The sequence below is a fragment of the Quercus suber genome, unplaced genomic scaffold (assembly GCF_002906115.3).
Source record: "Quercus suber isolate HL8 unplaced genomic scaffold, Cork oak 2.0 scaffold_6, whole genome shotgun sequence".
NCBI lineage: Eukaryota > Viridiplantae > Streptophyta > Magnoliopsida > Fagales > Fagaceae > Quercus > Quercus suber.
In genome coordinates, this window is record NW_027069472.1 from 2,089,936 (window position 1) to 2,104,612 (window position 14,677).

Genomic DNA, 14,677 nt, shown 5'->3' on the forward strand with positions numbered 1-14,677 from the left:
CGCCACCCCCCACCCACTGCGCGGTTTCTTTATATTATTTTAAGGTTTTTATGAGGACCTTAAAACTAGGCCTTTAGTCACCCTTTCAGAAATAACTATCATATCATCAAATAGGCAAACACATCCAAACAAATGCACCATATATAGCTTTATAGCCCTTGAACATCATATGCCATTGGTAAAGTCTGTTGTCGTCAAATAAGAGATATGATATTCAATTCTCACCTATACAAAAATTTAATTGGTGTCTTGGTCTGATGATAAACATCAATTATCAGAAGTGGATGCCATAAATTGAAGTTCTCTCTAAAAAGCAATCACTTGCCATTGTCAAAGCATCATCATTAGATTATATTAACCTACCATCCTCCGTGATTATTTCCGAAAATCTATACCACAGTCTACCATAACTAACATACCCTAACTATTTAGTCATATTAATAAAAAAGAAAGTTTAGCAACGAATCTCCCAATATTATCACAAGACCCTTATTTTGAGTTGTGGTAGTACTGGTATAATTTTTTTATTTTGATCTATGGTAGTTTGACATCTCAATTTATTATGAAAATGTTGTAAAAATTTGTTGAGTCTCGACTCTCTAGAAGAACTCCTTATCAAAAGTATGCATATAGCAATATTACCCCCTCATATACCTAAGTGGATCAGGCAAAAATTTCCACCATTACGAACTTCAACATAAAATTAATCCACATCTACACATAAATGTTGTATATGTTTCAATAGACTAGTGATAGAAAATAACAATACCATAAGACATGTCATTTTTCTAAGAAAGCAAAAACAAAAATTCTATTAACAATATTCCAACAATAATTGACCACTTAACACTTCTTCAATTACATAAAATGTCATAAACATCATGGACCACTACCAAAATTCTCTGAATACAATAACACTTCCTCAACTCCATAAAAATTATAAGGAAAACATGGAGGTAAGCATCCAGAAAGCAAGAGCAAATTGAACCAACTTTTACATACACAAATCAGATGACATTGGTCTAAAATGAAGTTACACAACAAGGACAAAGAGCATCATGGCCAACAAACAGATATCTAACAAACAAAGAACACGTGAGTTTCTAAGTATATATGGCATAGATATCATAATTCACAAAACAAAGGCTAAAAAAATTAGAGACCATGCAACCACCTGTTCCCTAGTCCTTTGTGTAACACATTTTTCTTTTCCCTATATAAGAGTAGGAGGGGTAAATCCCACAGCTTTCACTAGGAAAGAAATGAAAAAAAAAAGAAAAAAAAAAAAAAATTTAAGAAGCACATACATGGTAAAAACAGGCACATGTACGGGTATGAGAACAGCACGATAATTTTTGAAAAAATAGGACATAAGTATGGCTAGAGCAGAACATATTTATTAAATAATTATTAAATATATTTTTATTTTTATTTTCTATATATTATTAAGCATATATTTTTCATATAATGTTAAACTTATATAAAATTAAGAGTAAGAACAGAAAATAAAGCAAATCCATGACTATTAAAGGATGTTTAGAAATTAGAATACAAAGCAATAATAAAGATATTTATTAATTTTCAAATGCACTATTACTATTCAGAGACTGAATGCTTTTTTTTTTTTTTTTTGGTTTTGTGAAAAGGTATTCAATTCCTTTTGTTTGGACGTGTCTTGTATATATATTTTTTAAAGAACATGGCCGGTACACTCATGCAAAAATATTTTAGGTGTAACAAGTGTTTGACATAGATATGACAACATCTTTGTATGGCTTCAGGGATGGACCTAGGATTTTAAGCTAGTGGGGGTCAGAGTATAAGGGGAAAAAAAAAAAAAAAAAACTCCAAATAGGCATCTATATAGTATTAAAAAATTATAAATACTCAAAATCGTTATTTCTAAATATATTAAGATGTAATCATTTATCAACAAAGGCAAACAAAAACAAAATAATGTTTTTTTTTTTTAATACTAGGTTGGCTAGGATTTTTTTTTTTTTGTTAAAGTTAGAGTATTCACATTGGTGGTGCTAAAAATTTTAGTTTTTATCATCTCAAAAAGTTACTTTATCTATTTTACCACCCTACTTTACAATACACTCAATATCAAATGTTCTATTTTTTTTTTAAAATAATTTCATTTAAAATAATATAAACAATTCATTAAAATAATAAAAGAAGCGAGAGAAATTAATTTTTTTAATTGAAAGAAGAGGTATAATCTTAATAACATATTTTATTTTATTTTTAACAACTTGCTATAGTCAACTGGTATTTATACCAGTTTACTGTAGTTGCAAAAAATTTAACTTTAACTTCTCCAATAACACATGATTTTTTGGTTTTTTGGTAGTAAAATAGTTTTTTTTTTTTTGTTGCTAAAATAAAATCACAATTGTGAATATTTTTATTGTTTTTATTAAGTTTTTTTGGTGGATAATTACAATTTAGGTGAGTCTAATTAGGCTTATTGTGGAAAAAGGGACCTAACTACAAAAATATAAAATATTATAACTATAAAAAAAAAAAAAAAAAAAAGGACTTGGGGGGCCCGGGCCCTCTTGGGCCCCCACCTGGGTCCATCCTTGTATGGCTTGGTGTCCATCTTCATCTCCTCAATCCCATCTCTGGTGTTCCTTGTAGCAGAGAGAGATGGGTTTTTTTTAGGGGTGTCAATTCGGGTTAGTGTGTTGGGTTCGTGTCGTGTCAAGATAGGGGTATTCGACTAAATGGCTCAACCTTAACCCGACCCATTTAATAATCGTGTCATGATCCTTTAACCCTAACCCGACTTGTTAATAAGGCGGGTTGACTTGACCCAACCCATTTGACACACTTAATAAACGAGTCGTGTTGGGTTAACACGAATATAGCACAACCTATTTCAACCTGCATAATATTAAATATAATATCTATCTAAACATAATTTTTTTTACATTCCAAAAGTAATGCATACACTTCAAGTTTTTATGCCACATTCTTGTAATCTTTAAAAGCAATACCCATCAGATCTAGTTTATAAACTATCTCAATAAACTCACTTGCTAGAAAAGCAGAGTGTGTCCAACACTAATACAAACACACAAAAAGAAAAAGAAAAAAGAAAGAAGGCACAATACAAAAGTTACAACCGTGGCCTTAATCAACAATTAATATATCTCATATATTAATAACGGCACATGGGTTCAAAGTTTATAGAACAAAAACATTATGCAGAAAAAATAAGCACATTAGAGAGAGAGAGAGAGAGCAATAACCGGTTTGAGATTTTGAGTTTGAGAATTAGGTGTGAAACTATAAGATAGTAGAGTGAGTAGTACGATTGAATTTTTTTTTTTTTTTAAAATAGATATTTATAAGAAGGTTTAGAGATTTAGGGTTTTTAGGGTTTAGAAATCTAGGGTTTGTAAAGTTTCAATTTTCAATTATATTCCTTGTAAGTTTTTGTAGTTACTCATTTCTCTTTTTAAATTTAAAATATTTGTTGGATATAAAAAGTATTCGACAAATCTAAAAAAAAAAAAATTATTTATTATACAAATTAAACGGGTTGTGTTAAGTGGGTTATTTTGGGTTGACACAAATAAATTGGCGTGTTAAAAGTGTCTATTATGGGTTACGTGAGTTGACCCGCTTATGACACGTTTCTTATCGTATCACTTTCGAGTTGACCCGTTTATGACCCAAACCCATTAAAGCCCAACCCTAATCCAGGAAAATCCATGTCGGGTTCGTGTCATGTTCGCGGGTTAGGTTGAGCATTGACAGCCCTAATTTTTTGGTACAACTTTTAAACTTGCTCACATAGTCACATACAGTTTTTAAAGTTTCACTTTTTTCTAAATGCAAGGTTTTTTATCCAGTTTTTTCAAGTAAAATAAACTATGCTAAACACTTTAGTGAATCTCTGTATTGGCAAAATGTAATGTCGGGCCATTCTTACTTCTTTTACACGTGGAAACTAAAACATGGTGATTTGGGTGAAGTAGTGGTAATACTAGTAGTCTGTACTGATAGTGTTATGTTAATAATTTATGACATGTTGTTTGGCTGCTAGTCATGAATGGAACAGATTTGCCATAAAGATTATATCACACGTTTGCAATCCCTTGTCCCATCCTAGGAGGAAAAGAGGAGAAGAGTTCTTACCAATTTTTTTATACCAGCTTTTTCTACAGCGTGTTTATATGGGATTGACTGTACAACCTGATGCTCAATCTTTCTACATCAGCCTCTTAAATCAGATTTTGTGAATCATATTCAATTTGAATAATTGTCAGTTCAGTTATTTTCTTCGAGAGAGAAGCATGGGTGCAAAGATTCAAGGAACTTTTCAAGTTTCATATAGTGATTATTGACCCCAATACTAAGGACAAACAAGAGCCAAATCAGATTTCAGGTTAAATCTGCCTCATTGGTTGCCTCCTTCACCTGTCGGCAAGTATAAACAAAGCTTCTAGGATATGCAATTTTTTTTTCTTGTTCAACAACAAAGATGACAAGAAATGAGTCATATGATACTGATCTTAAAGTAATCCAAAAAAATAGAAAAATTAGTGGGGTTGATCCATATAAATTAGTGTTAAAAAATGACAGTACTCCACTCTCACAAAGTGACATTACACTTCATCAAACACCTACAATTTTCATTTCACAAACAATAATTCAAGTCTCTTATACGATAAAATTAAAGGTTGGTACAAAGTCTTAGTTGCTGGAAATTAATGCTGTTGGGTGGAGTCGATGGACAGACTTGTAATAATTACTACTTTTCTTATTAGATTTCATTTCCTCAAAAGGCCACTAGCTCTGTGGATAGGCAATAGTGGTGAATTATTGGAGGCACATTATTTGAAATTCAATTTTTCCCAAGTGGGGAGACTAAAGAATAGACTGATAGTGATATTTGCGGCAATCAGAATTGCTTCCATTTCCACCATGAATCAAAGGTCATCTTCAAGAATGAATCACTTCTTGTCTGTTTATCCAGCATTCAAGGTTAGAATGGACACTATAGTTCTCTCTCTCCCCCCTCTTTTTCAAGAGAGCATCTCCTGGATGCGGTATCCATATCTTCTTTATGTCCTACCACTTTTTGGCTGATATCTTATGTAAAGTTTTTCTAGTCTATACCCCGAAAGGAAAACAGGAAACAAATAAATAAAAAGTTTTACCTAATTATCCAATTTGTTGGTGAATCTCTTCATGTTTCAATTATTCAATATGTGCTCAAGTGTTTAACATGAGCAGTTTTAAGGACCAACCTTACGGATAATTCTTTAGGTATTGCAGTTTTGTCTTACCCTTAATAAAAATTGGCCTTTTATTTTATTAAAATGCTTAAATTGAATCGTAAACCTAATAATTAATGTTATGTTCCGTGCATACGTGTGGGTTAGAGGTTGTAATAGTGGAGAATATGTAAGGTGGTTGTCGATGGAAACAACACCATATAAGTCACTTGCAACATGTTTTAAAACAGTGAAAAGATTCATAAGATAAGGTTATTATTTTCTTATGTATTTTATGCCAAGAACAAGGAACCTGAGCTGTCATTTAGACTAATTGCTTTGTAATTATTGCATTGGGTGCAAATAATATTGTAAGATTTGGCTAATATATTCGTCATATCCGCCTTTAATTCCCACTAGAAAAGAAAAGATACAGAGAGAAAAGAATGTGTTAAACCCATAAGAAATCTTTCATTAGTATGATTCGTCAGATCATGTTTGGACTGATTCTCTTAACATGTCACAACCATGATTTTAAATATTCTAAACTAAACATTTTAAGAAAATCAATGACGTCCACTTCCTTGCCATGATCTATTTTTTCACTGATCAGTGATCACAATCTGAAGAGTTTAGAGCAATTTTGAATTTCCCCTCTGTCCTAACCAAGGAAAAAAGGGAAAACAATCCTCCTTCATAGTACTTTCTTGTGCTAATAATGCCTAAGCCTAGCAACAAAATGTATAAGTGTTCTTGACAAATTATAGACAAAAAGCCTGTCAGATTCTTAAAAGACCTTTTAATTATCTCATAAAATCTGTCAAAATCTTAATTTAACTATAAATCATAGTATAATTTGGTGGCTAACAATAATTTACAAACAGGGAATATAAGACCATGTTTGATTTGCCTAATTCTCATCACCCATTACTCAATTTTAGTGGGACCCACACCATTTGTGCTTGTTTGGTTTTGTTTTGGTTTCTCACTTTCTATCACTCATAACTCAAAAAAGTGAGTAAGAGTGATGGAAAATGGAAACACATTTTCATTGTTTCCGGATCATGGGATATGGGTGATGGTGGCAAATTAGCTAGCCTTGTTTTTGGACAAATTAATACACAATGGATCTTTTGTCAATGTTGAAACGAACAAACACAATTGGTAGATTTTAGCAAGAGAAGCGTCACAATAATGTTCACACTTTGCATTTAAGGTGCTATATGGTTTGCACCAAATGCGACTTTAATTAAGGTATCTAAAATAGTACCCAAAAAAAAAAAAAAAAAATTAATTACTGGGGTATTATCCCCATTCTACAACAGGGGCAATGAGCATTGTTCTCTAGCCATGGCACCAAGCATCTCACATGGAATTTATGGGCACAAGGCAGGTGCACTAGGGTCTCACCAGCTTTGAACAGTTCCAAGCAAACAGCACAGTCATCTTGGTCCGAAGCCTTCCAGCTCAACTTGGTCCAACTGAACCTTCTTGACCCACTCTTCTTTGACCCAAACACCTGTGTGCGCAATTCTCCCAGTACCATTGACCTTTCCTCCACACACCTTAGCCTGTCTTTGTTACTGTTATTCCTAGATTCAATTATATAAAATTGGGAAAAAATTTATTAATATATCATTCAAATAAGCTGAGAGGGTTGTGGATTCTTGAATCTAGCTAAAAAAGCTTAATTTACATAGCCAGTATGCGTGTTAGCAAAGACCATAATGGTTTTGCTAATATTTGCTTGGAAAGTTGAAACTTGAAACCATAAAGCTAATTATATTTATATATACCTTTTAGTTTCTGATGATTTCCTTGGTATTCTTAACTTCCCATCTAATCTTTCCTTGGCTTCTCTGGCTACTTCTTCTAGCTTCTCATCCTGGCTTACTTGGTTTAATAAAGTTCTTTGCTGCTTTTTCTGTTGGTGTTGGCTCAATGACATTAGTAACAAATACTCAAAACAGAAAGAAAAAGAAAATTTGAGAGAGAGATGTACCAGTGAAGAGGTATAGGAATGATGAGTATCATGGTTGCTTGTGTACAAGCAGAAAGAGGGGCGCCTTGATCCACCGTGCACAGCCATATTTGGTGAATCAGACCAAGCCACTCTCTGATGGAACCGCCTTCTTCGAGCACATTCGACTCCTGGAAGGCTTCCAGCCATTGATAACAAGCAACCTAAACAATTCAAAAGGAGAATAGGGATGGTGCTATTTACAATTCATCTTCAAATTCTCATATTTGTATGCCTTATACTCAAGCTATATCCGAAACTAAGAAGAAAAACAAATGGGTCCATATGATGGGAAAGCAAGAAAATATACCTAAAATGACAGTTAAAGAGGAAATTCTGATTGAGATGGAGTACTATTTAAATGTGAGAAATTTAACATTTTGATTGTTACAAATCATTTAAAAGATGGTGGGAGACAAAGCTGGGTCCGGGACATTATGGCTGCACAACAATCTTTATCTCACAAACACAGACACACACTCACTCAGACTCTTTCTAGATGATTAGTTTAGTCATACTAAGGTAATTATTATTGGGTCAAAACTCAGAAGTAAAAGAAAAGGAAGGAGCTAAGGAAGCTGCAACGCAATTCATCAACCTATGACCAACTTCTATTCTACTGGGCTATATATACACAATCCACACTTTTTGTGGCATGGTAAACGCATGTGACGTGACTAACCAAATCGGCATCTTCGTGTTACATATAGACTCAACGCTTTTTTTTTTTTTCTTTTTTTTTTAACAATAAATTTGTTTGCAATTATTGAAATGGTAGAATGTTAACCATTTCAAGAATGTCCATAATGACTACCGCACACTCTTAGTGTGATAGTCATTTTACAAGTATCAAATGTTTGTGATGTGTGAGGGGGTAAAAGACCTGGATTTTAGAAACTTCACATACATATATTTAGATTAGATTAAAGTATAATTCTATCTCAGATAATAATAAAAATAAAAACAAGAATTCAGACAAATGTAGTGAAAAAAGTTGTGTTTGTGACATTATTGTACATTAAATATTGTCAGCATTTTCCTCAATTGTTTTAATTAATATGTTATTTACTAAACCCCAAGGGGTAACACAATTCTATGGGAGTTTAACGATTTTTTTTCTAATGTCGTTTTAGTATGTTATTTTCTGAACCTCAAGGGACAACTATATGAGGATCGTGTTTTACGAAATAAAGTGAGACACGTAGAGTTTTTTACATGGTGCTCAGTTTAGTATAACTAGTATGTAGCCCCGTACTACCGCACGGGAATTGATATATTATTAATCATGAGTTTATTCATGTTTAAAAGGCTTAGTTAAATCTAAATTCATATTATTAACCAGAAAATTTCATTAACAAAACTTAGCAGTATATATATTTTACACAGAAAGATGAACCTTAGTGACAATGTTTATCCAAAAGATCCATTCACGCTTTTGAATCTTCAATCTCTATTGGTGATTGAAATTTTCGTAGCTTAAAAAATTTAAAATTAAAAAAAAAAAAAAAAAACCCTCAGAGTTGTACTCATTTTGTAATTTTACGATGGGTCATTTTGTAACATGATGGGCATTTGTGTGAGGAAAAAATCTCTGAAGTTCCATGGCTGATAAAAGAAATTCTCTCCAATCTCTTTTTATAGAGAGATGGGTTTGTGTGTGTTTTTATACGTCCTTCATAGTTGTATTATCACGAAGCAGGTACAATGGATTTAGATTGGTACTATCGATTCCTAAAGCATGAGTGTTTAATGTGTTATTAATTTCATCTCATTGGCTTCTACACATGACAGCAAAATTAAAAATAATTAGATTGTACATGTGTATAGTAAAATTAGACTCCAATTTCAGATTCTAATTAAACAATTGGAATGATAATATATGATAGTAACAAAAATAGGAAAATTCAAATAAAATTTCGGATTAAATTATAACAATCTGAATAAAAAATTCCAGTAGAAAGACAGAGTGGAGTGATCCACTCCAAGAAGGCGACCAAACTTGCATAAATATAAAATAATAAATCTCTCTCTGGAAAATTTACATTGTTCATAACCTTTACCTTCACTGAAAATTTTAAAAACATAGTGACTCACATCTACCATCCAGACATCTATAGCCGGGTCCTCTCCAATTCGCATGAGATTCCATTGATCACTAAGTTCCTTTGTAGCCTGCAAAAAATATCATCCATCAGTCCACAACAGTGTTTTCTTCATTGTTATAGGTGTCAAACCTGAACAAAAAGCCAAATATAAGGATAGTGAATTTTAGGTATAATGTGCATCTAATCACATATTAGCAATTTATAACAAATGTAAAGATGCAAACTTTGTAAGTGAATAGTAAACAAAACTTAGTGTCAAAAGCAAGAAGAAAGCACTTTAATCTGAAACTCAATACAAATGTAAAGATGCAAACTTTGGAAGCAATTTATAACAAGGATGGAAACTCTGGCTTTGCTATCTTTTTGGAAATTATGCAATGTACTCAAACCAAGTTCTTATCACCGATATTAATCTCTTTGATTTTCACGTTTGACTGCAAAATCAAGAAAAAACTTAATTAGCACAGTAACTCACTTGACCTGATACATAGAAGTGGTTTTAATGAGAATGAGTCCACATACATTTAACCACATGATGCAAAATTCAACTTCAATTTCATCAATATTAATCTCTTTGGGTTTCACGTTTGACTGCAAAATCAAGAAAAAACTTAATTAACACAGTAACTCACTTGACCCGATACATAGAAGTGGTTTTAATGAGAATGAGTCCACATACATTTAGCCACATGATGCAAAATTCAACTTCAATTTCAAATTCTAGACACATGACACAAAATTAGAACTCTAATTAGAAATTCTAATCTTCAATTTCAAATTCTAGACACATGGCACAAAATTAGAACTCTAATTAGAAATTCTAATTTGGTGTGTACGCGTGACACACAATTAGAGTACTAATTTGGAATTCAATTTCGTACACGTGGCACACAATTAGAGTTCTAATTTGAAATTCAATTTCACACTCTCTCTGCTTCACCTATTATTATATATATAGATTTGCTCACAATGAGTCGTGACCTTAGGTTGATTGCTCGCATTAGGATTGGAAAATCAACATAAAATTATTTAGTCATTTTATTATAAATGAATCATTTACATATACAAGTTGGGACATCTTTATATGCATGAAAAATATGTTAAGAACTCATAATTGATTTTTGGCACTAAAACCCTTTTTTTATCATCATTGTCATCATAATAGTAGAACATGTAGAGAAAAAGCTTGAAGATTGTTAGGTGGTATGTCGATGTCCTCAAGTTGTGAAGTTTTTGTCCATTGTTATGTAATAAAACCAATTCTCTCTCCCCCTCTCTTTCTTACAAGAGATCTTAAAAAGAACCCTCCTATATTCCACCCTCACGAGTTGAACCTTTTACATTGAAAGAATTAAAATCATTAAGCTACGAAATCATTTGCAAATTGCAATGCAACTTCCTTTCCCTTTTTTTTCTTTTTTTAATGTGGTATCTTATTCTACCACGCAGAAAAACCATACAATTACTAGTATCTTATTCAACCGGCAAAGAGAAAGCAAACCAGAAACAAACATGAGTGGTTCATTCATTGAACAGTCTGAATTCTGAAACCCAATCTTTAATTAATACACCCGAATTTTAGAACAATTTTTCATCAACTCGAAATAAAAGTCTAAGAGAAACTGCGTATTCAGAGGAACCTTATTTTTCAATTTAAAGAGATATATAAGAACCTTATTTTTCAGGTCATATCAATATTCACTTAAATAAAAAAAAGAAAAAAGAAAAGTCTTGTCAACACGGTGGAGCAAGGATTTCAATTTAAGGGGCAAAAATAAAAGACAATGTTTTAAAAAAATAACTTAAAATATATTAATTGATATTAATAATAATCAATGTAAGTGTAATACAAAAACTAACGTAAAAAAATATATAATTATAAATATAATTTATTATTATAAAATAAATTGAGAAAATAAATCATTCTAAAAGTATTTAGAGTATGGCAATATACTTCGGGGTGTCCATCGGAACCTGCCACCAAATCCACCCAATATAACCAACCGAACTTGAGTCAACTACCAGCTGACCTGATGTCTTAGCAGTTGGCAACAGGTGCTTCCATCCAAAACTTGTCGACTCTCTGTTGGGTGGTGGTTTTGCCTCTCTAAAACTCAATTCAAACCGACCTAACTACCACCCCCTCTGCTTCATCCAGATCTACCTTCACTTGGCCCATATTTGCCTTCACTTTGCTTAGATCTACCTTTGTCGTGCCTAGATTTACCTTTGTCATGCTCTTGCCTAAATCTCCCTTCACCATGGCTCGATCTGTCTTCTCTGTGCTCAAATCTCCCTTCGCCGAGCTTAGATATGTCTTTGTCGAGCTCAAATCTATCTTCATCATGGCTGGATCTCACTTTGTCGTGCGTAGCTCCACCTACATTTGCTCAATTTTCTGCTAGGATCTGCCACTTCGGTTTCAACTGAAACTTGATTCGTCGTAATCAACAACCGACTCAATCTGATCCGACTTCAATTGATGGCAGGTGCTGTTTTTTGCCACCCTACAAGTCGAGCCCAAACCCAAACCGACCTAACCCATGGGCACCCTTAAAGATACTTGTAAAATTGTATACACGTCTAACTACCTTAATTGCTTTGTAAAAATTAGGAAAAATTTAACATTTCTTTCTCTATTTCTTTAAAAGATTTAAATTTTGGGTTCATGATAAAATTTTAGAGTTTAAAATTGAAATATCAAGAGGTGAAGGAGAAAAAGAAATGGTAGAGACATTAAGATTTTGCACCTTACAAGGATATTAGAATTTCTTTTACCAATAAAAAAGTATACAACTTAGGACCATCAATTGAAATTCTATGAAAAACAAAATAAATAAAAACAAGTGATAAAAAGCCACGGCTTCTATTTTCCCTTTTATTCTTTATTTGTTTTATAATAAGCTTAGAGACACACCAAAATTGACAAAAAAAATGTATACCTTTATAAAGTGGCAAGTTGTTAATGGTGGATGATAATATAGTGTTAATAGTGGGCTCATATGAAAATCAACAATAACATATCAATTTAGTAGGTGTGAAATTTGTTATAAAAACTATTGTGTTTATAGGATTGGTCTTGTTTTTATTGCTAAATATGTGTGTGAATACTGAAAAGCATTTCCTGGAAGAGCGTGCATTAGGAAGCCTTTTTTATTTTTTCTTGTTTTAGACGGTCATGGAGGGCTAAGCATTCAAGACATTTCTAATACTAGTGCATGTAAAAAATTTAAGGATGAGTCGGGCCCCGCGTCGGGGGGGGTGGGGGGGGGGGAGGGGGGGCGGTGGAGGGAACTGCCCAGTCTGCCCTCTTGGCTTCGCTAGTGCCTATCGATGTCATGATAAATCCATTTTTCGTGCAAAAAAATTCTATGTATTTTAGCAAAAGACCCTAATTTTTCTATTTTATATAATCACTTTTCAAAAACATCTGTATTAAATTATTTATTCTATATTATATTAAATACAATATACATTCTTCATTTATTTTTTTACTATTTCGAGAGAGAAAGAAAAAGAGATAAATGAATAAAATATTGATAAGGACATGTACATTAGTCATGTATATTTACATAATTACTATAACTAGAATGTAAAAATTTGCATAATTTTACATAAGCTGATGTGGGTGATTTTTGAAACTTAATGTGCAAAATTTACACCTTAAGCTATTATGCATTAATTGATGCAAGTGCTCTAATCATGAAACCCTAATCACTTGATCAAGGGCCTTTGGCTTGTAATCGTTAAACCTTGATGCGAGTGCTCTAACCAAGAGTAGCTTCAACCGTTATTGGCACATGTTTTAGGGTTTTCTTAGATACCTTTTACTTGTAATCATGAAACTTTAATAACTTGATGGGTTGAATGGGCTGAAATCACTATCTATAAGCCCGTAGTTCGATGAATTGACTCAATTAATCAAGAGCCGGGCTTTACTATCGATCAAATAGCTATAGCCATTGAAATCTGTTAAATACCAGATTTTGGCACATTGAAATTCAATAACTAGGCAGCAGCCTTGTCAACACATAAGGACTTTAAAAGCACTATTAATTACAGGACACTTTTTTGTTCATGGTTACCCACCTAAAGCTTAAACCCAACATTATCAAAAACTAAAACAGTGTTGGAAAGAATTTTACCTCAAAAGATTCAAATTCCTAACTTTAGATTAACACGTTTTATTTAGCTGTAGGGGGAAAAGATTCAAACAAAATAACGACTCTTCACTCTTGGTTAATCAAATGCAAGCTCTAGGCTTTGAGTTAAGGCCATACTCATGTCTCACTACATCAATGTTTTACTTGAAGACTCCTGTATGGTTATTTCCTCATTGTAATATCCTATATGGGCTTAAAATCTGGAAATTAACCCCAATGATATGGGGTAGAGTCTACGAAATTTATAAAATAAAAAATAAGAAAATAGTGGGAGGATTCAAATGATTATTTTCTTTATAATAAAATACAAATCACTTCATTCATATAGAAGTCACTATAAGAAATTTATATGGAAGTGCATATGCCCACGGTCTCATACTTTTCTTTAATTAAGGAAAAAAAAAAAAAAAAACTGGAACAGAGAATCCCTCGATTTGAATCGATAAGATTTCTGCTGATCTGTTTATCACTTTGATCATCAAGGACAAACCTGCATTGCTGGAGCTCACATTCAAGCATTTCTAGAAGAAACTAAAAAAAATTATGTAAAATTACGAGGAACCAAGTTTTAGGCCGTACAAGTATTAGTAGTGGGTGAGTCCGCTAAGCAACCCTCTGTTGCTGTTTTCCTGGTCTAATTACTATAAATTAAGGACACCTTACTCCATCATTAGTCATAACTGTTCCCCGATTCATAATGTGACTCACAATAATTTTCCTTTGTCTAATGTGACACTCTCAATTTCTCACTGACAAATAACAATTTATTAGTATAAAGGATTCGATGCAAAAATAAATCACAAAATGTAGATAGTAGATGTGAAGACAGCTGAAATTTATAATTTTGTAAAGTTGATTAGTGTTGGCATGCACTGATGCACGTGCTTGGTTAGAATAAATGTACTAGAATTTGTTAGTTCAAACGTATGACTGCATTCAATATTAAAAATTTAGATACAATATATATTATGAAATTAATTGCAATCCAATAGTAGAGACTAAGAGTGTGCACATTTGTTGATTTTCCATTGTTACCAAAAAAAAAAAAAAGAGTGAATCAAATCAAATTGTCATTTTGATGGGTATTGCAATATTTTTAGGACAGCTTTCACTATTTTCATAAAGGAAGATTTAAAGCAATGTTAAGGTACTGTT

At 32.5% G+C, this 14,677-nt stretch overlaps 1 protein-coding gene across 1 annotated transcript; it reads right to left on the reverse strand.

Moving 5' to 3' along the window:
- Positions 1–6,376: 6,376 nt before the first annotated feature.
- Positions 6,377–7,841, reverse strand: LOC111988943 (probable E3 ubiquitin-protein ligase RHY1A). The gene is made up of 3 exons (XM_024020749.2): positions 7,237–7,841; positions 7,031–7,158; positions 6,377–6,826 (listed from the first exon to the last, which is right to left on the reverse strand). The coding sequence occupies exons 1-3, from the start codon at positions 7,402–7,404 to the stop codon at positions 6,529–6,531; spliced, it is 594 nt and encodes a 197-aa protein (XP_023876517.1). The 5' UTR covers positions 7,405–7,841; the 3' UTR covers positions 6,377–6,528.
- Positions 7,842–14,677: the final 6,836 nt, after the last annotated feature.

Coding starts and splice junctions, on each gene's coding strand:
- LOC111988943 (XM_024020749.2), bottom strand. CDS start 7,404: ATGGCTGGAAGCCTTCCAGGAGTCGAATGTGCTCGAAGAAGGCGGTTC. Junction 7,159..7,236: donor ATTCCTATACCTCTTCACTG/GTACATCTCTCT, acceptor CAACACCAACAG/AAAAAGCAGCAAAGAACTTT. Junction 6,827..7,030: donor AAATCATCAGAAACTAAAAG/GTATATATAAAT, acceptor AATTGAATCTAG/GAATAACAGTAACAAAGACA.